A 22,201-nucleotide genomic window follows, 5' to 3' on the forward strand; every position below is an offset into this window, starting at 1 on the left:
AGAGTCAGCACAAAAATTCATTGCCAGTGTTGAAGAGGTTTAAGAAACCTCCAAACATCATAGAGGTAGTAACTTGAACAAAAATCAGGCAGAAATCTGGAACGCAAGCGTCGCAACTCAAAATGGCAGCCGCTTGCTTCTAAATGAGGAAAATCACAGCTGTGGCTCACAGGTCTGGAAAAGCACCCACATGGTGCTGAAACGCCGTATAAATTCTCCGCCGCTGTTCACAAATGTGGAGCCACAACAAGAGTAATTAAATATTGTCCGAAAGAGGCAAAAACAGCAAGAAAGCTCCGCACCCGCAGCGAGCTCACGGAACAGCCGCCATCTCGTGCGGCACCGAAGCCCGCCCCCATAGATGGCAGAATCTTCTAACAAATAAAACAAAGGTCTCGGGGAGCCCGAGGGGATTGAAATCCCCTCAGTCTCCGTGAGGCCTTTGTTCACAGCAACAGCTGTGAACAATGTCAAACATTGGAATGTTAGAGTTCCAGGCTTCTACAAGCAATTAGAAGGCCCAATACTATGACAAGGGCTTCTGACCTATGCTCGAGGGTCTACGGGGAGCTTGGCACTTATATTCATATGTCGTGGCAGTGTGTACAGGTGAAACGGTTCTGACGTGATGTACTTCAGCAGATATGCCTAATTTGCTCGGTTTCCGGTCCTGGGAAGGCATGGCTTGGCAGTTCGGGCTGGACTGTTCCCATGAGGCACAGGGTCAGACTGATTTGCATATAGCCATGTCTGAACTGGGGTGGCAGAGTGGGCTAAAGAACGGTGATGGATTAAACCCAGATCTTTTGACTGGGTGTGAGTGTTTGATTGATTCAGATGCTCCGTCCATCACCAACCCCTTTTGTACCGCTTTTGGCCGCCATAACTGTGGCAGGGTATGCTCAGACGTGAGTCCCTTGCTTACTTTGCCACTGGATTCAAGCAAGCCGGGCTGAAGACGGCTGGAATGCCAGAAACCGGTTCTCAGAAGCTTGTTTCCGGTCCTGGGAAGGCATGGCTTGGCAGTTCGGGCTGGACTGTTCCCATGAGGCACAGGGTCAGACTGATTTGCATATAGCCATGTCTGAACTGGGGTGGCAGAGTGGGCTAAAGAACGGTGATGGATTAAACCCAGATCTTTTGACTGGGTGTGAGTGTTTGATTGATTCAGATGCTCCGTCCATCACCACCCCCTTTTGTACTGCTTTTGGCCGCCATAAGTGTGGCAGGGTATGCTCAGACGTGAGTCCCTTGCTCACTTTGCCACTGGATTCAAGCAAGCCGGGCTGAAGACGGCTGGAATGCCAGAAACCGGTCCTCGGAAGCTTGTTTCCGGTCCTGGGAAGGCATGGCTTGGCAGTTCGGGCTGGACTGTTCCCATGAGGCACAGGGTCTGACTGATTTGCATATAGCCATGTCTGAACTGGGGTGGCAGAGTGGGCTAAAGAACGGTGATGGATTAAACTCAGATCTTTTGACTGGGTGTGAGTGTTTGATTGATTCAGATGCTCCGTCCATCACCACCCCCTTTTGTACCGTAATTTGCTCAGTGATCCTGCCACTGGACCCTCTAGCGCTACTTTTGGGCGTGGTGGGGGACAACTCGGTCTCCTCCTACATGACCCCTAGAGGCCGGCTACTTACTTTTTTCCTTCTGGTAGCATGCCTCACAATAGCACATGTTTTGGGGGAAAAAATCCTACTGAGTCTTAAACTGTTGTGGACTAAGGTATTTATGTAATGGAACCCTTGACTTGGTTACTTAACAATAAGATGTGTACGTTTGAAAGGGTTTGCCTACCGGTTAATGCTTATGCAAAAAGAGATGGGGCCAGTTTGACTCCTGTGACCGAAATGCCCGATATCTTGCAACGTGCTCACTTTAGCTGTCTTTAGTCTTCAGACGATTCCTTTAATGAAGGGGCCAGCGAATTTTGTTGACTGCTGCTGATGTACTGTAAATGTACAGGAATTTATATAGCGCAAATCACCAAGCGGTTTCTAAGCGCTTGCTTAGGGAACCCGTTCTGGTATTCCCCTGTGAGATAACCCCGGCAGGGTATCCGCAAGGTGAAAGCCAGGCATCCCGCCGCGAGGGGCCATTGTGGAGATTAAGCAAGCTATTGCCCAGAGTCGCAGAGTGTGAACCCGTGAATCGAGTAGGCACTGGAGCGAGAATTGTCGAGTCCATGGACATTTTAGGACTCAAGACCCCGCCGAGCCGGGAATTGAACCCTGGTCCCGAGCTGACCTCTGCTTCCAGGTCTGCCTCCTCTAACCAGTGAGCCACACTTCTCCGTACTATGTTGGTGAATATAAATATGGGCATTGTGCTTTTCTTTTGAGCTGTCCTGTAATGTACTTATTGCTGGTGTGTGACTCCCCTCATAACTCGTGATTACCCTGGATCCCCTTTGTTTTTATTATTTTTCTCTCCTCCTTTACTTCTTTGTACAAATGAAAACCTCAAAAATTAAGTGTAAAACAAAAGTGCAAATTCACTCCAACAGTGTTAGAAAGTGAATTATTATTTGGGTGGGTGTGAGAAACTGGCCTGGTATATGATATACACTTATGTAAGTGGACACCATGCACCAGTCCACACAACCCTTATGTTGATTTAGAAGGTCTTAGACAACCATAGAAAGCTCTCTAAGTTGTAGTTCTGTAGAGGAGCCTACAGGCTTAGTCCAGAAGGAGTGCAAAGCAGCTTGTTTTACCACAACACAATCTTATATGTATTGATCAAGTGAAAAAGAACCACACAAGGTATTTATAAAAAAAAGTATTTATTATGTAACTCTTTAATAGATTTAGATATCTCCTACCCGGAGATATGCACAATGCACACTATACTTTACATTGAAATCATAGTAAATAGCACTAGAGGACCCTAGGGGGGACCAAACAATATACTTAAAAGTGGTATAAAAACCACGACTCGGATCAAGACAAGGTCTAGAGGACGTAGAAGTGCCAGGCCCCCTAGGAACCAACCAAGGTGAGTAACCAGGAACCCCACAGAGATTGTGTGTAGTGAGTGAACACAACTGTGTTCTCTGTACAAGTTAACGTGTAAGTCACGGTAGGATTTTCAAAGATTAAGGATTATTCCTAGTGGACCCTGAAGAAACCCTGTGGAAGACAGAAAGTTGAAGAGCCACCCCACCATGGATACCCTAGTACCCACTTAACCTACACAAGGGAAGTCGGGTGCATAGGTGTGAAGTGCTGTCGGAAACCTCTGTCGAACCAAATGGAGGACATAAAAGTGCCGCTGCTGACGAAGGAGAAAGTGTCTGGTAGAATCCGAAGGTGGATACTAGATGAGAGGTACTTGCAAGCAGAGGGGACAGAGTCTGTCACTCAGAAGTGACCAAGAGATCTAGAAGATGAATGTCCACCAAAGTCGGGAGTTGCTGGAGAGTTGACGAGGACCTTGACTCTGCAGCTGTGAGGACCAGGCGATGCTGAGTAAGAACAGGATCGTGCACGAGCTGTCCCACGTCGGATGTCGATTGCAGAGGGGTCGGTGTCCGGCAGGAGCACCAATAAGCCTTAGCAAATGCAATGCACACAGAAGTCAAAGAAGGTGCAATGTCGGGATCAGCAAGGTTCAGGGGACTCACCACAAGCAGGGGAGTCAGGCCAGGCCAGAGCAATCAGGGGAGCCCAACAAAATTAAAGATAATGGACCCACAGGCCAGAGGCACTGGAATGGAAAGAGGACCTCAAGCAACTCAACAAAAGATGCAGGTCACGATTCCCCCAATGCTGTGTGGCCGAAGATTCTGGTCTCTGGAGATGCTCGAGGTTGGGGCTACTTGGAGCCCGGAGATCTTCTTGGAAGGAAGTCAACAAGCCTTTTCAACTCCAAGTCGGCGCGGTGCACAGGGGTTCGGTTATTACAGCCCCCACGAGGTATACTGGCCTCAAACTTGGTGAGAGGGCAGGACAGGCCTCGAGAGCTGAGAAGAACCACCACTGTGTTGCAGAACTTTTCGGAGTCAGTAAGAGCTCAGGATCAGCAGTTGCGGTGCCTGCCAATGCAGGGAAGTGATTCCTTCACTTCAAGGGAGATTCCTTCAGGTGTCTTTGATGCCCACAGGTCTTGGAAGGTTCCTGTATGGTGCACAGGTACAGACGATGCAGCAGATTGGAAGGGAGTCGAAGTCTAGCCCAAACAAAGTCCAGAGTGCACAGACGGTAGAAGAAGAAGTGGTGTCTGATCTGAATCTTGTCCCACGTTGAATATAAGACTCACCCACAGGTAAGCCCTTAAGTACCTTAGGAAAGGGTTGGGACGATTCAGGGGACCCTCCCACTGGAGGGTCTGGACAGAGAAGAGGTTACTCCCATGTCCTTTGTCCGGTTTCGCAACAGAGTGGGAGCGAACGGCTCCCAGGACTGGCTAGAACTGGACTATGCATGGGGACATCAAATGTGCCCCTCATGCAGACTGAGTGACGATGGCAAGTGCACCCACCCTGCCCCAATACACTAAATCCTCTATGGGAGGTGGTCGCACCTCCCTGACCTCCCTGTGACAGGATGCCTGTTGTCTGCCTTCCCCTGCTCGAGCTTGGCTCAGCAGTAGGAGGGCAGAATCGTGTCTTTGGTCGGCAGCAACCATTTTGGGCTGTCTGTGTCTGGAAGACTGGTACCAGGGACATGGAGAGCCTAACGGAGGGCTCTTCCGGTGCTTGGAATCATCCCTCCCACACCGTGTACGGTGTAGGGGTAAGATACCAAACATGATGAGATTAGTTGCAGCCACTTTCGAGATGGTCGTAGCGTACTTACGCTGTGCCCCTCTATATGGTATGTGGCTGCTTCACTTACAACCCGGGAGAAGGGACTCCATAGGCTGTAGGGGTGTCCTGCTCATTCAAGGGCACCCTCACTCGTAGAACCAGGCACGCTGCCGTCATGATTGTAAAGGCCTGCTATAGGGGTGACTTATAGGTTTTAAGTGCAGTGACCCTATATATAGGAAACCTATATCTTTAGTAAGGGGTGCTTGCACCAGCTTACAGAGGCTGTAATGGCAGACCTGTAGTTAGCTTGAATGGTCTCCCATGGGTGGCATAATACATGCTTCAGCCCATGGGGGACCTCTGGGGTACCTATTCCCGTGGTACCTTAGTACCATATACTATGTACTTTAAGCGTACCTCAGTATCCAATCTGGGATGTACCCAAGTACTGAACATGACAATTTACGGGAGAAAGCAGAGAAACTGGAGTCCTGATTAGCAGTATCCTAGTCAGACTAGTTAAAAACAGCTCCGCATCAGGCAAAAACTGGGGGTAACCATAAAAGCAGATCCTACTTTCCTAGAGTGGGCAAATGTCAACCTCAGAGGATAAGGCCACCACCTGCTAGATGTAACGCACATTAAATAAAAATAAACCTGTGCTCAATCCTTAGTCACACGACCCAAAGCAATCAGGCTTAAATAAAAGACAGTGTGTAGATTATTTAAGCAGTACATACACAGGAAAAAGTCACACAAAGCACAATAAAATTCTACAACCAGTTTTAAAATAAGGAGAAACAATTTATTAGTAAACTAAGACCATATTGACAAAAATCCAGTAAGGTAAGGTGAACCAGAGATATGAATTTTTAAAGGTTTGAGGAAAGAGTGCCAAAAAGCGGAAAGTGCTAATGTTGGTCTATGGATTTAGTAGATGGGCTTGGATGTGATTTGTAGGCCAACCAAAATGGAGCTATGGTCGGATGCAACAAGTGGACTGGTCTTGGTAAAAGTCTAGAAGTCAAAAAAGGTTGAAAAAGATTCTGAGTCCCAGCACAGAAAGGAACTGTGTCACATTTTGAGAGGAAAAATCCTCTTTGATTGGGCCACTGATTTAATTGTAGCCACCTCTGTGGAATCGAAGATTGGATACTTGAAGTAGGTTGCTCCCCCTGGAGCTTTGGAGATTTATTGTTAAAATGTTCTGAGTCCCAAAGCAGAATGGAACGTAGTAATTTATTAGGAGGTCCTGTGAGCCTTGATTGCGAAAAAGCTGTAATTGAATCCAATACCATGGAACTGCTAAACAGAAACTTTTTAAAGCACTTCCCCCCTGAAGCTCTGGAGGAATAGTTTTTCAAAGTTTCCAGAGTTTCTTCTGGTGCCCAAACGACCACAGGAGTCCAAGTCTGAGGCCCACAGTATCTTGGGGGAGTACACTTGGAGGCTCTCAAGCTGTCAAGCAGAGGCACACACCAAAGTCTAGTCCAGGTTTAGTTGCCACTGGTCAGCTGAGTACTTTGAGGAAAAGGCCTCTTGCAGCATGTTTGTCCCTGTATCCACAATGGGTGGTCAGCCACCCTACCCTTGGAGTACACTTCTTTGAGCTGGATACAAGAGGGAGCAGGTCCAGTACGTAAGGGCTCCTCTCTGGTCACAGACTGCAGGTGCAGCCCATTTCTGATCTTCCGCAGGCTGCAGGTGTTCTGAGGAGGGCACTATGGAGTACCACTTTATGCCTGGCATCAGCTAGTGGATGGGGCTGACTTCTGGGCAGCCTTACCCACCTTACTACAAACAATCCTACAGTGTCCGTCACTTTCACAATTCAAGATGATAGAAATCCTTCTTCCCTTGTGCATAGCCAGTGTGCCCACCCCCAAGCGTAGCCAGGGTAAAGAGCAGCCCCCTCCTCTGTGGTCACTCAAACATGGTTCTGGGGGTAGCTTTACTCCCTCTGGTTTTAGTGCCAGCCTGATGACGGGGACAAAAGCTTTTAAGGCCTTTGCAGGGGTCACTTAACATTTACTTGCAACCAGAAAGGTCTGTTTAAAGTAGATTAAGTTCCTGGTCCCACTCCAGCTAATCTTCCTGCCAGGGGAAGAAAGCACTTTCCCAGTCCATTGCCTCTACTCTGGGAGCAGTTTTCACAACTCTTTCACACCTAATACAGATCAAGTCTTGCTAGGCAGTTGCTTTAGAGCAAATGCAAATTAGCTTCCAGGTGCTTCAGGCAGGACAAAGGTAACTTTCTAAATGTTAAATTTCCAATATATTTAATACAACTCCAACGTCGCTATTAGATTGTATCTTTATTAAATATAAAATAAGTCTTTGAATGCAGTCTGTGGCTAGTACAGGTCAAACATTGTAGATGAAAGTGTATAATCTAAACTTTGACTTTTTCTATGTCCCAGCTGGAGACTGATTAGTGACAATGTCGTTTTGGGCCTAGTCACGGGGGAAACATGACATTTTTAATGTTACATATGTTCTACCCATAAATATTATACACCTTCCCTTGTGGACTGCAAGGTGCATTTAGGGATGACTTGTTTATTCTTTAAAATCCGGTTTTCCTACCTGCTGCCATCTGGCTCCACAGGGTAGTCCAGAAGCCACATTTCCCTGCCACTATAGTGGATGAGACAGTAGTTGATGCAGCCTACAAGTGGCATTCCATTCTTCGGGCATCTATGTGCCAGTCAGGTTTTAATTTCAATATGTTTTAGGGGTCAGAGCTCATAAACTGGGCACTGAATTGCAGTGCCTTGTTGTTAGAGTTCCATATTACCAGCAAATGAGTCCCCAAAAATGAACAACTAGGGTGTCTATCCAAAAAGTGGTCACTTCGCAACAAAGAGCAAAATGTTGCTTCTTCAGAAGCATCGTAATTTTAGTATTTATAAATCAAATTGTCTATTCTGTGTTTATGGGGGGGAGCTTAGTAATTCAACGTGGTCCTACTTTCAAGATTTTAATGCATTAATGCTTCTTTCTCTTTCTTCTTGTGTTGTGAGCCTCCGGATCTAAATTGATTGCTGACTAGTTGGTATTGCCATTTCAAATTTACTTCCAGGAACACAATTACACATTACACCAGAAACTCCGTTCTGGAAAATAGCAATTGCTCAGGTACTCTTTTAGATTCCTGACCTCACAGCCCACCCCTAAATTTATAAAAGTACTATCACCCACCTCAAAAGGTACTTATTGACACATACTGTAGTTTCGGGTGTGTATGTCGGGAATTAAGATGTGGTGGTGACGGTGCTTTTTAAGAGCCTGTTTGTAAAACTTGCACAACTTTATTCAATGTCTAAATTTCTTCTTCACCAGGAGTTTCAGAAATTTGCCGCTGTCATCCATTTTCTTTAACATATTAGAAATCATATATTTTTACTTAGTCCCATTAGTATGTGTAGTCCTCCGGGGAATCTGTTTTCTCAGCGGGCCAGGTGAGTTATTTACTGTTCTCTGATATATTAAGGATATTGCCATTTTTGAAAAAGGCCCTGCGAAGACCCGGTCTTCCACTAGAGAATAGTCTATCTTCATGTCCTTTGGATACGGATTGATACCCTATGTCTTGACTGTAAATGCAGTACTGTTCAGTGTCAGTTCCTATTCCATATTAAGGATGTTGAGAGGGATTAGTCAGTTGTCATCCCAGTTGTCTCCCAACTTGCTTATTCCAGCGAGATCACATTTTCAGAACCCAGTAGGTTCCGAACCTCTCACAGTAAATCACTGTCCCACAATAGTGTCTGGTTCATTCTAAATCTTCTACCTCAATTGTTTATGGTCTTGTTCCACGCTTTGGCAACTTAGTGTGTGCCGGCCCTTCACAGACGCGGCGGTCAAGACCGCTCAGCTCCGATCAGCCATGAAGGGACTGATGAAGGTGGAGCTAATTTTATGGGTTATAAATGCATCCTGTGGACCTTACTAGATGTGGGTACCACGAGAGTGCCCCATATCAGTGAAAGTATGGTTCTCACTTTTCAATTTTTTCGAAAGCAGAGTGACTCATAGTTTTGGTCCAGAGGAATGCCATGACCTTGTTGGTCTATGTAGGCAGAAACATGTCAACCAGATTATAGAATCCTTATCCCTATCTCACACTGCTTGTTTTTAATCCTTTCCGTTGGGGGTACCTGAATAAAAATTGTCCTCACTCACCAAGAGATAGTTTTAACTCACACACTAGTTTTTTGTTTGCACTCTGCCCCTCCCTCCCCTACATAATAGAGAGCACTTAGTGTGGATAACAAACAAAAACCAGCTCCTCTCCTACGGGAGAGTTGTAGCCCACACTGGGTACCTTGCGGTCCCAGTGTGAAGAGGGGCATGTCACCCTTGGGTGAGGGAGGGTTCTCGCCTTACCACAGCAGTGCTTCCCAGTTTACTTTTTCCTCCTTTCTGGTTTCTTATCCTTGTTACCATCTCCGTACCTTAGTGAGATAGATTATGTGGAGTAGTAAGTTGGGTGGCGTTTAAATACTCGAACAAGACCCTTCGGGGTGAGATACCATTTTATTCGCTTAGTCATTTGACTAGAAGCACATTAATCTTTGAATAACATCAAACCAAAGTGCTATGAGGGTCTTTCCTATTAAGTAGACTGGCATACATTTTCTAAAAGAATGTTCTCCTGCCATATAATATTGAAATTCTGTAGTTTTCAGTTTCTACTGAAACATCTGCTATCTGTGCCAGTAGGTTTTAACCATCCGTAACTGGTTGAAATCGAAAAACGGATAGCTTACTTGGGTTTTTACAGTCTAATCGGTTGAAATCGAAAACCAGCTGGCTTACATGCTTTCATGCATGCTTGGAACCCTTCTGCTATCGAATGTTGCGCTCTGACCTTTGTACATTGTTTTTCTTCAAAGCAGTCTCTCTAGTTACAAGATGAGCTGTGACTCCTCTTTTTGATAGGCATTACGCATGGTTACCAACTCTCACATTCCTTTTTTCTGCCTTCTGGTTCGGTCACGCACCAAGTGTACTCCAAGTTTGCCATGTTTCTACATATATTCATCAGGCCCTGTTGTTTTTTTCTTCCTATACTAATGCATTTGGATCATTTGAGCTCCGTTAAGATCTTAACTTCCCTTTGACGTCCAAGGACCACCATCGTCACTGAAAGTGTGAGAGCCTAGCCCTCTTTGGAGAACCAGCACTATTTCTGACCCACCATCTCTTGCGAATGCAGCACACCAGTCTAATATTGCTCTTGTCGATGCCACACCTAATATCCGAGGACTGTCCACCATAAGGTGTGTAACTTCCGCATGTCCCTGACCACGATGACACCACCTGCTTCTTCTGCCTCGCCTTCCTCTCTAAGAAGATTCTTCAGTACCTGATGGAACTCTGTTCAGCACACGGTACCATGCAGCACCATGAACTTTCTGGCACCTCACTCATCTTAGAGGAGGAAGATCCCTTCGATGCCTAACAATTGGAGGAAGTCAGGCCTTAGGATTTCACATGTCCAAACCACATCCAGCCCGGAGTCCGTGAAGTCCAACGATTCCGATGACTTGGTCGAGAAACAAAGCCCATCCTGGGTAGAGGTATCATGCCTCCTCCCCATGATGGGCTGGGTCCACGAAGGGGAAGCTTCACACTGGTTTTTGGAGTGCACTTTAGGTTTAGTTTGTTGTGGTTTGGTATGTATCAGTGTGTGCCTGGTTCAGTCACAGACAGTGTGTTTGGTGGTTGTCTCTGTGTGTAGTGGAGGTGTGTTACATTCTCCTGCACTAGTAATACCACTTATGTTACTGATATTTTGTTACTGTGTTTTCAAAGTTGTGAAGATCTGACGCTGTCCTTATGTTTGATGGTTCTGTCACTGTCCATCTGTTCTGTATTTTTCCATGTGTTCAGTAGTTGTCACTTTTAGTGTGTTTCGATCGTTCTGGTATAGTGGATATGTTAAGTGCGTCTGTCTCTGTTAGCGTGTTTAATTATTTTGTTGCTGTCTGTGTCTGATGATTTTGTTACCCTCCTTTCGTTGGAACTTTTTTCACTGTCCCTGATGTTAGATGGAGCTTTCCGTATATGCGCTGTGGAGATGTTCTCACGCAGTCTGCTGTCCTAGTCTAGCTGTCCTTTTATATCACCCCATTCTTCTTGCCCCACAGCGAGTTCAGTCTGCACCGAACAGCATTTCCAGCCAATCACCTGTTCAGGTCTCTACCAGTGATTCCCAGCCCTCAATACAGCTTCAGAATGGTGGACTTCTGCATCAACCAGCTTCTAAGGTAGGAATGACTGGCATTGTTCACAGCGTAACGCTTTGCCCAGACACAGTCAGTTTCCGCTTTTCACTCCGACATATTCCAAATTGCTCCAGCTCCATCCTAGAGGCGAGCGAGTAGCTTCTCTTTGTAAGTTATTCATTCTGTGGAAGCTCCTTTGCTGACTGAGGCCCCCTGTGCACTGCACGGAGTTGGTTGCTAGCTCCTGTCCAAGATCTCAATGTCCCCTCCTGCTTGATGGCCAGTAACTCTCTCACTGTGGTGAAACCTCTAAAGGTTTGTTCCCCCCAACCTCCATGCTGGGCAATTCATGCAATTCATCATCAGGTGGAGGGTCCTATTTGTGACCTGATGGAGGCACATAGTGTCCTTTTGTTGGCCATTAGCTCACCTGATGTAGTGAGGACTTTTGATATCCCTTCCTCAGTTTCATAATGTATGAAAAGCTTCAAGTATGGCTCTTTTTTTATCTTTTTTTTTGGTTGATACATCTACCTACAAATTTCTCACCCAGCTGCTAGACTAGACCTGATAATTCATAAACACAAATGATGCACTCATCGTGATTCGATTCTGTGGCGGCCATCTTAACATGTGTTTTGGTGCAATCCCAAATATAGGGTCAAAAGCATTATTTAACCATGATTCGTCTATCACTACCTGATTAAATATTTACAATACAAATGTTCAAAATCATTCGAATACGGACATTTAAATCAAATATGCAATTTCAAAACATCATTTCTTGTTACTTTCGTTGAAATAAATAATGCACTAAACATAAATAATTCCTATGGCGGCCATCTTGCATGTGTCAGTACTTTCCTGAACACAGGAACAAAAACCTGATTACGCCGTGGATATATATATGTGTGTGTGTGTGTGTGTGTATATATATGTGTGTGTGTATATATATATGTGTGTGTGTGTGTGTGTATATATATATATATATATATATATATATGTATGTATATATATATATATATATATACATATATACATATATACATATATACATACATATATACATATATACATACATATATACATACATACATATATACATACATACATACATACATACATACATACATATTGGGCCAGATGTACGACAGTTATATTTTGCGACTTGCAGATTGCAACGTTTTGCGACCTGGTAACTGTAATGTACAACAGTGTCTCAGACACTAATTGCGATCCCTGATGGGGTCGCAAATGACCTGCCTCATCAATATTCACAATTTGTGACCCATTGGGAATGGCCAGCACTCGCAGTCTGTGACTGCTTTTTCATTAAAGCAGTTTTATTTTTTAAATGCAGCCAGTTTTCCTTAAAGGAAAACAGGATAAATTTATAAAAGAAAAATGAAACGTTTCTGTTTCATTTTTTAAGAGTGTGCAGCGATCCGTGGGACCACTGCCTGCTCTTAAATATTTTTGCATCCATTCACAAAGGGGAAGGGGACCCTAGGGACCCCTTCCCATTTGCGAGTGGCTTACCACCTACTTGAAGTAGGAGGAAAACTACGAGTGTTTTGCAACCACAAATGCGATCGCAAAACAAAGGTACATACCATTCTGACTCGCTATTAGGAAGGGATGCCCGTGGCACATCCCTTCCTAATAGCGACTCGCAAACACTATTTTGCGAGTCACTGACTTGCAAAATAGCGTTTGTACATACTAACACCCTCTTTTTGCGGTCGCAAGCTGGCTGATTACCAGTTTGCGGCTGCAAAAAAAGTCTTACATCTGGCCCATTATATATATTTCCAGTTTGCAAGGCAGCTGTCACCTCCCAAAACCACAGGCTTTAAACTTTGTAGGGATTATCGCACACAAAAGTATGTGACTGATCCTCATGAGGTGTGCCTCTGGTATCTAGGGTAGGGCCACAACTCCAACTCATGCGGTGACTGAGCCCTGATGAATCTGAAAGCATTCCGGGACTACGAAAACAAGCTATTACGTCGCCGAGCATTTTTAGAAATCACGAAAAAGGCCATTCCTGCTCAAAGTCAAGGGCTCAGACCCAGTCACGTTCTCAGGCCACTTTTGAAACATTTCATCGTTGCATTCCAAGTCTTTGGTAAGTCCACATCAAGAAAAAACACAAGAAGTCGGATTGGGCCTTGTCACTGCCTCACCACTCCTTCTGAGAAGTCATGAGGACTTCAAGGTGCCCCATGGTCTTGCTTATTGTCCCTAGCCGACTAACTGATTCTGCTGCTTATTTCAATGCACCTCAAATTTCTGGGTCTATCAGTAGTGCTGCACCAAATTGTGGCATTTAAGGATGCCATGCTTCACACCTTTGTGGCTTCCTCCGATGCTCCTTTGAGGCAACAGATCAGCGCAGGCCTCTAGCTAGGTTTCCGCTGGTGGGCCTGCTCTCCGCACCAGCTGTCCCTTCTGAACCAGGTGCAGGCCCAGCTCTGACTCCAGAAACAATTCCACACCCATGATCCATGCTGGTCTCGGCCACATAGATGCTGACAACGATGCGAAGTACAAAGTTTAGCCTTTAGTTCTATCCGACTCCAAACCAATTCCTTCCCTACCTCAAATGAAGGCATGCAAGAGATTAACTTCTTTGTGACCAGCCCATTATTCCTTGTGACTCAGACAAGAAAATGTCTCTCCAGTACTCCAGCAACTTGTCGGGTTGGCCTCTGATCAGTGCCAGCCGGCATATGGTAATGTTGGTTGTTAACGTGATGGTAGAAATGTTTTTTCCCACACCATATTATGAGGACACTTTTTATATGGACCTAAAAGAGGCCTGCTCAGATAGACATGTACCCCGACACAGTGCTTTTGTTCCCCGTGGCCATTCTACAGAAGAATCAGCGTTGTACGCCATGGTTATTAGACGGACAACCAAAGTGCTGGATCTGCAACTACCTTCTATTGAAGTGAAGACTAATGTGCTCACAGAGGTCCTACAACCTGGCCAGTCTTTTACAGAATCTCTGCTTCCTTTTACTGAGGCACATACTGACACCCTTACGGGCACTTGAGGATAACCTTTTTCTTGCCCCCCAGTGGATAGACGAATTGACATGTCGCCATAAGTCAGTTCCCGGTGACGCTGCCTTCCTTACATACCAGCCTACTCTGGAGCTCCTGGTGGTACAAGCCTCCACCAGCAGAGACCATCCTATTTCCATCCCTACCACTCTACCTGATAGGGAGTTGAAGAGGATCTAGACCTTTTGATGAATGTAATGTAAGGGCACTTATAGCGCACTGTTACTTCAAGGAATGTCCTGGCGCTATGCACCTCTATAGTCACTGACCAATATGATCAAAACCATTAATCCTGACTAAAGTGCCACGTTTTCAGTTTCTTCTAAACTGGGAGGTGGCTGTAATGACCCGTTGCTAAAGAGGCAATTTGATTCATGCTGATGGTCCTAAGAAGAAAAAGGACTTGCCTCCAGCCGTAGATTGCCGGATCCTAGGAATTTGGGCCATAAAAACATTGGCTGAACAAAGGCACCTAGACAGAGCATAGAAATGAATCCATTCCCTAGGGTACCCTGCATCAGTCTGATGGAGGGTCCTATGCACCAAGCAAGGGTCTTAAACAGAATCCTCTCCTTTATAGAGAGCAAATGCCAGGATATGTGCTCTCAAAGGCAAACCCAAAAGGGTGCTGACTGCTGCGTTTTGGGCCACCTGCAATTTATTGGTAAGATAGTCTGGAAGGCCAAAATGCAAGGGATTACTATAGTCCAGCCTTGATGTTATTAGAGCTTGTATGATCTGTTTCCTGGCTGACCAAGAAAGAAAATGTAAGAACGTTCTTAAAACATGTAACAGTCCAAAGCAAGTCCCTACCACCATATTAACTTGAGGTAAAAAAGAGAGACAGTCATCAAGGTTAATGCCTAGATTCTTTAAAGAGATAGCCTGATCCCTGGGAAGGGGAGGGGCTTCCTCCGGCCAAAAGGACTGCCATGTCTCAGGGGCCTTCACACCAAAGAAAAGCAATTCCGTCATTTCTGCATTTTATTTAAGCTGATGGTTTGTTAGCCACTGGAAGACCGCTGTCAGACCGGCTCTAATCTTTTCACCAGGGAACCCTTCATCCCTACCCCAAGAAAACAGTAATAGGAAATTATTTTAGCTCCCAAAGCCTCAGCAAGTAGGGCAAATCATGTAAGGTGGATATTAAATAAGGTAGGGCACAAAGCAGAGCCGTGTGGCACTCACACTCTCAATTCATGCAACCCCAGACGAGAAAGGAGGAGTTCTAACCTGTACCTCGAGGAACGAAGCCAGCCAGTCCAACGCATGCTCCACAATTCCAATAGATTGATGACTGGTTAGTAGTATGACTTGGGGTGTACATTGTCGAAGGCCGCTGTACGATCTAGAATAATCCACACTGTCCTCCCACCAATATCTAATGTACCCCTGTTGTAATCTCCCCCCTCCATTAGCGCCGTCTCAGTACTATAATTGGAACGAAAGCCAGACTGGCTCAGTTGTAATAGCTCATTGCTTTCCAGGTACTTGGAGAGCTGATGGTTGACATGCTTCTCCAGTACTTTATAAAAAACAGGAAGCAATGAAATACGTCTGTAGTTCGATTGCTCGCCTGGGCCTGCCTGGGGTTTCTTCAGTAAAAGCAAAATGTAGGCCTGCTTCCAGGCGCGAGGCACTATTGCTGATGATAAAGATTCATTCATGAGTTTGTTGGCTATGGGGGGGTTGATGGCACTTGCTCCTAGTGCCAGCATGTTAGAGGGGCAAGGGTAATTCGAGAGAACTGGGCTTAACCCCTTCCACGCTGATGACGAGCTGGGCTCGTCATGAGGTAGCCTCCTGCTACGCTGATGACGAGCCCAGCTCGTCACGTAAAATGCGGTTTCGCAAAACTCCGAGTACGAGCGGAATTCCGCCCGCACGCATGCGGTTAAAGCCGCATATAGGTATACACAATCCTTCCAGGGAAATAGATTTGAACCTGAAAAGTTACAGTGGAATTCTGTGCTAAGCCACAGTGCATACTTTCCGACAGTCTCCTCAGGTTGCATACTAGGGGCAAGATTGGCCTAGATATTCATGATCTTGTTCTGGAATTAGAGTGCCAGCTGTTTACACCACTCAGCCATAGGTTCTTGACACCTAGAACTGGCCTTGAGGGACTTAAAGATTTTCACACTTAAAAAAAATCTCTCTGTATTTGTTCCCAACCCTTTCAATTCTACCTTCCAAGAAGGCTTTTTTTTGCAATTTAAACTTCCCTGTAACATTTTTTTTAAAGCGTCCTTATACCTAGCTTTAACAGTGGGGTTGTATAATTTCATCCACTGTCTTTCTAAAATCTTACACAGTTTCTTGCCCCCTTTGAAGGTGAACCAGGGGCAAGATGACTTGACTGTGTGAGGACCGCAGAAGTTCTGATGCCAGATCAATGGCAATTGCACCAATCTGTCCATTAGACAGGCATCCGTTTCCAAATCCTCCCAGAGAAAGAGAACTCTCTCCTCCAGTGCTCTAATGAAGTCCTCTGGCTGTAGTTTATGAAAAGCACTAGAAATACGACAAGCTGTTTCAGCCTGCCATTGAACTTTTCCTACAGCTTCCCAGTAAAATTTCATCAAATAGTGGTCAGACCAGACTTGGAAATGGGAGTTTTGACTTTGAATATCTTGTTAAAAAATATCTGGGCCAACACATGGCCTCCTTAGTGCGTGGGGTTGAACACAAAGACTGTGCCAAGAAGGAAATACTTTCATATAAGGAGACCCCCTCTTTCTCTTCCTTTTTGTTCTTATGGAGGTTAAAGTATCCCAGTAGTATAAAATGAGCATACCTCAAGCCCAGATTGGCCAATGCTTTGCATAAGGTATTAAGAAATGGGCCGACAGGGCCTGGAGGTCTATAGACTAAGACCCCAGTGTTGTGCTGCTGCCCTAAATTAGTCAGTGAGCGGCAGCGCTTGGTTCTCCTCATCTGTAGGTTGCATGGCCTACAAAGTTACAGAGAAGTTTCGGACCTGTGCTTCTCCGCTAAAACAACTCAAATTGTGGCCCGACTAGGGAAATTCACAGACTCAATCCGGGCCGCACTGAAACTGAAAACTGAGACATAAAAGCATTCAGTCGGCCATCAAGCAAGAGAGACTATGATAAAACTTTTCCTCAAGTCCCATGTACAGCACCTTACTGCTAGATAGGATAATAGTTCTAGTAATAGTCCTTTTACTATTTTAATAGTTTTAAACGTCTTTTCATTCTCATCTAATTGTGTATGATTTTAAACAGCTTTTGCTCATTGATAGAATATTGTAACAATTTTAATTAATTGAAAGATATAAGACCCCAGCCAAAGATTGATGTGGTGAGAGGAAGAGGCAAAGCCAAGTGTCTTCGCACCTTCCAGACCCACTATCTGGATTGGTATGCAACCAAAATTATCTCTGTAAATCATGGCTACCACGCAAACAGTCCTTATTATATATTTTGTACCCCGTTGGAATCACCAAGCTAATTGAAGGGTTGGAAGATTCAGATAGGCAAGTTTCGATCACAAACCGCACATCCACAGATTCTTCATATAAAAAATCAAAGATTTTATCAGCGTGTTTTGGCAGTGACCGAACATTAATCAAGGCTGTGGAGAATCTTGAGTTCATGCTAGTTTCAGGCCTAGATGAAGAGTATGTTTATTCGTATGGGATGTGAGATTAGCATGAAAACTACACTGTGAGCACGAATAGTCAGTTGAACCAGTAGGTAATATGGACTTTGATGTACAATTCCATGCAGGGGCTTAACTAATCAGTTCTTTAATGCTATAACATAAATTCTTATTACCTTCTAAGGAACCCTGAACACAATGGCTGGCGATGGATCCATCGCCGGGGCGTAGAGAGGATCTTCTGTTGCAGCAGCAGGGCAGTGTCCTGCCTCCAGGGCGGCACAATCTACACCTCCATGCATGGAGATTAAGCCACAACAGTTGACTGCCTTTGATCACTTCACAAAGTAGTGGACGTCATTCTGGCAGCCAGGCATCCATGTACAAAATCTATTCATGCTGGATGCTGGGACAAGTAAAAGTTGTCAGTTTTTCTGAATTGTGTGCTGTATATAGCTGATGAAGGATTCAAAAGGTTATTTGTTGACTCTTTCTGTTTTTTTGCGATTGACGGACCAGCTGTCCTTCTTTAAATTGCCTGTTGTGATGGTTTTTATTAAAGGTCTGAAGCATATGTTTCCATCCGGGCCATTTATTATGCCACAGTGGGGCCTTAATTTGATTCTCAGTTTAGTAGTATGTACCCCTTTTGAGCCGACGCACGTTTGTCCTTTATATCTACTGACTCGCAAAACAGCATTTTTCATAGCAATTAGTTAAGCTCGATACGTAATTGAGCTACAAGCTCTGTTCCTTCTTCCACCATGCACCGTCTTTTTCATGGACAAACTAGTGTTATGGACAAGGATGACATTTCTGCTAAAGATTGTGGCACCTTTTTGTGTCGGACAATCCGTCACTCTTCTGGCATTTGTGCCCCTTGATACAGTGGGAGATGCTTCACTGTCTGGACCCCAAAATAGCCTTTATCTTTTACATTGATCGTTTCAAGGACCATCGTCTCTTTGTTGGGTTCGCTGAGGCAAAGGAGAGTAAAGTGGTGCAGACAAGGACCAAATCAAGATAAGCACTCCTCTGTAATAACATATGTTGCGTATTGGCCAAGACGCAACCTCTGAAAGGCCTGAAGGGTCCTTCAACTAGAGCCAAGACTGCTTCCACTACATTGGCATGCAGAGTACCTGTCTTGCGCATCTGTCAAACCGCAACGTGGGTATCATTTCATACGTTCACAAAGAATTACTGCCTTGATGGCTAGATGCAGTAGGAGGACCTCTGTGCCCGTTCTGTCTTTCAAGACTGTTTGGTTTGAACCATTCCACAGACCCACCACCTTGGAAGGTAGGGCTTTGATATATTTTCAGAAGGTAAAGAATCTAGGGTTTAAAGTATCCATTAGTAGCACTCTCTTGTGAATACTGTTTATAACCACAGATACCTCACCGCAGTTCCTGCTCCCCTTTCTGTGAAATTGACTATTTTCTCAATCTATAAAGAGGTCTCTAATTGGAGAGCTGCACACTCACATTTGTTCATATATACGCCCAACTGGTCAGACAGAGTCAAGAAAAAAAATGGCGTCTTCACACAGAGGTGATGCTTATAAGTGGCTCTGGCGTAATTTCCAGGCCAGGACAAAGACGAAGTGGAGCTGCACGACGCCACCTGCTGTCACGCAGGAGCAAGGCTGGAAAACCTTTGGATCTAGTCTAATGGTTAGGAGCATTCACATGGTGAGGAATCTGTGGTTAGGTAGAAAGAAAGAGGGTTTTACCGAAGATAAGTAACTTGTTCTTCTGTGTAGGGCCAGAAGCCAGCGCTGCACAGCACCATGGGTGCAGGAGACCTACCCAACTCTGTCATCTCCTTCTCTGCACCGCCCAACCTCCAGCCTTTCTTCAACGGGCTCCACAAACGGTCTCCAAAGAGAAGCAAAGGCACCAACCAGCCTGGGGCAGGGAAGAAGGTAAGCACTATCAGCTAGGATCTTCGAGGCACTTGGAGAATCCAGGGAGAGGTCTGTGGGGTGCTGCAAGTGCCATGGTGCAGTGTGGGGCATGAAACGGAAAGAGGACAGTGCGAGTGAACTCGGCAGAGCAATGAGGGAGGGATAATTGTGAGTGTAAGAGCTCAGGATTACAGTATGGGAGAGGACTAAGACTTTTGGATTGCAATCGAAAAGGCAGACAAGGCCAGGGATACCAAGGACTTCTGGGACCGTTAAGGGGGCTGTATATTGGCGGGCCTGGTGGGGGCATTTGGGCAACAGAACTCACAGGACCAATGAAGTGGCTGGTGGCACAAGCGAAACGGCTGTTTAGGAGCCAGTGAAACCTTGAAAGTTTTGGTGGAGTCTACAGAATGTTGGCCATACAGACAATGGGGGCTGGGGAAAAGCTTTGGAGAATAGGATAAGAGGCACAGTTGGTTCCAGGAAAATAGGGAATTTTGGCAAATGTTGGGTGTTAGGCATGGCAGCAGCATATGGCTTGGCTTAGGTGAGGGGAGGAAAGTGTACATCTAATTTGGATTTGTTTATTTATATTTTTCTTTGATCTGTCCCTCTCTCGCTGCCTATATCTTGTGTACAGAACTCTTCCCATCCAGGATCCCCGGTGCTACCAGCCCCACAGACCGACTCTCCAACTTCCATATTTTTTACACCACCAGCAGTAGCACCTAGAGCCAAGGAGCCACCAGGCTATGAGGAGGCAGTGAAGCAGCAGCCGAAATCGACAGAGGTGAGACTGTGGTCAGCAAAAGGTAGTGGGGACCTATCAGAACCATGGTCACCACAGATGGGAGTGACATCTTTATGCATCCTACTTATGTGTGTCAACAAACCTGAGAGCTGTACATCTCTCCTGCCCCTATGTTGTTTCCATCCCATGTAGCATTGTGGCCCTTGAGGATTCTTTTTCAAAATGTCCAACTATCCCATGAAATGTCCCTCTAAAGGCTTTTTGTCTGTGTGCCTCACATTCTCACCCAACAGATCATCTGAATGCTTCCAGTTCCCTCATCCCTATAATTGTGCAGCCGTGATCTCTCAAAGGTTCACAAGCTTTGCATATTTTGCTTGGATCCGGAATATCAACCGCCTGTTATCTTCACACAGGAGCCAGTCTAGAACAAGCTAGTGATGATCTGTACAGGAGCTCAGAGTACCGTTCTGGTTCCTCAGTCATCTTCCAGTTTCTGACCATAATCCAGTTGTGAATCAGTGTTTTTTTTTGTCGCTTCAACAGAAATGTTCCTGAGATTAACTATGCAGGGATATTTTACAGGTTCCATATTGACCGCTTTTTTCCCAAGTGGGTGTTGGCGCACTTTACATACATATTAACTGTTTTGGGGTCTGTTCAGGAAAGTAATTTGACAATTATCGCCATGAGGAATTTGTCTGTTATTTAAGCTCTTGTTACAAGGAAGCTGAATCCAAGCTGTGTAAGAAGTTCTGGTCGGGAACCTTAATGTTCAAGTATTATTCCAGATCAGGCATACTGGGCTGGACATGATAAAGCAGACACGGTTACTTCAGATGACTTTTATATATTCATATATAAATAAGGTTAGGCAAAGTGTTATCAATAGAAGGACCTAGGTTTTCATCCTGCCTTGGATCTTGAGTTGTTGAACATGCTTGTTTGCTAACAGAGGATGAGAATATCCACTCCGGAAAACGAACTGGCTGAAGAAGTGGGATTTTGAGACAAATATCTGTTACACATTCAAGGGTATTGGTCTTCAGATTCCCGTTTACAATAGCTATAGACATGTAGTGGATAGAAAACTTCCCCAACTCCTGGTGTTGGATTTAGGGGTGTCTTTGTCAAGTAGATTCACCAATTGCCTGCTGCAGCCAGCTCTAAAAGTTATATATGCAAAAGAAATCATTGATGGACAGAATGCTGGACAATGCAAACATTCACCCCATTCACAATGATCTTGGTTTAATCCATCATTCTTTTGCTCACCACACCACCCCAGTTTGGACCCAGCCATATGCAAATCAGTCTTGACCCTGTTCCTTGTGGGAACAGTCCAGCCCTAACTGCCAAGACAGGTCCTCCCTGGACCAAAAGCAAGCCAACTGGGACCAAGCTCTAAAAGTAAGGCATAGATGCAAATGATCAGTAAGTGAACTTTATCTGTGGCCATCACTTGATTTGTGCACCATGACTCTCTTTTAGTTTGGTAATGAAAGTAGAGAAGTCCAGTTTGATTCCCCTTCAAAATGTTGAAAGTCAATGAGCTGCAGGGAAGTCTTAAGATGACCAAGTGATTTACTCAAAGTAATAACATCACATAATAACAAACCTTAAAATACAGTTTCGGACAATGGCTTCTTTCCTTCACGTTCAAATGAATATAGTTTTCAGCAAATCTCATTCGCAGTATTCAAGCTTTTGTGTCTCCACTGGGGAGATTGTTCTTTTTTCGACTATAGCAGCCACTAGACACAAGTACTGGACATTTTGGAGTCCCAGGGCTCAGTGCCACAAAAAGCTGTTCATATTCAATAAGAAATGCACAGAGCAGGCAACCACACTTTGG

The 22,201-nt window shown here is 45.1% G+C and overlaps 1 protein-coding gene across 2 annotated transcripts in view; it reads left to right on the forward strand.

Moving 5' to 3' along the window:
* Positions 1–22,201, forward strand: part of MRTFA (myocardin related transcription factor A) — a 287,728-nt gene that overhangs the window by 245,305 nt on the left and 20,222 nt on the right. For both annotated transcript variants that reach the window (XM_078640591.1, XM_078640585.1), the window contains exons 13-15: positions 10,913–11,032; positions 19,449–19,610; positions 20,236–20,385. In XM_078640591.1, the coding sequence (XP_078496717.1) occupies positions 10,913–11,032; positions 19,449–19,610; positions 20,236–20,385 (432 nt within the window). The remainder of the gene's footprint in view (positions 1–10,912; positions 11,033–19,448; positions 19,611–20,235; positions 20,386–22,201) is intronic.

Source organism: Lissotriton helveticus, chromosome 1_1 (assembly GCF_964261635.1).
Source record: "Lissotriton helveticus chromosome 1_1, aLisHel1.1, whole genome shotgun sequence".
Classification (NCBI taxonomy): domain Eukaryota; kingdom Metazoa; phylum Chordata; class Amphibia; order Caudata; family Salamandridae; genus Lissotriton; species Lissotriton helveticus.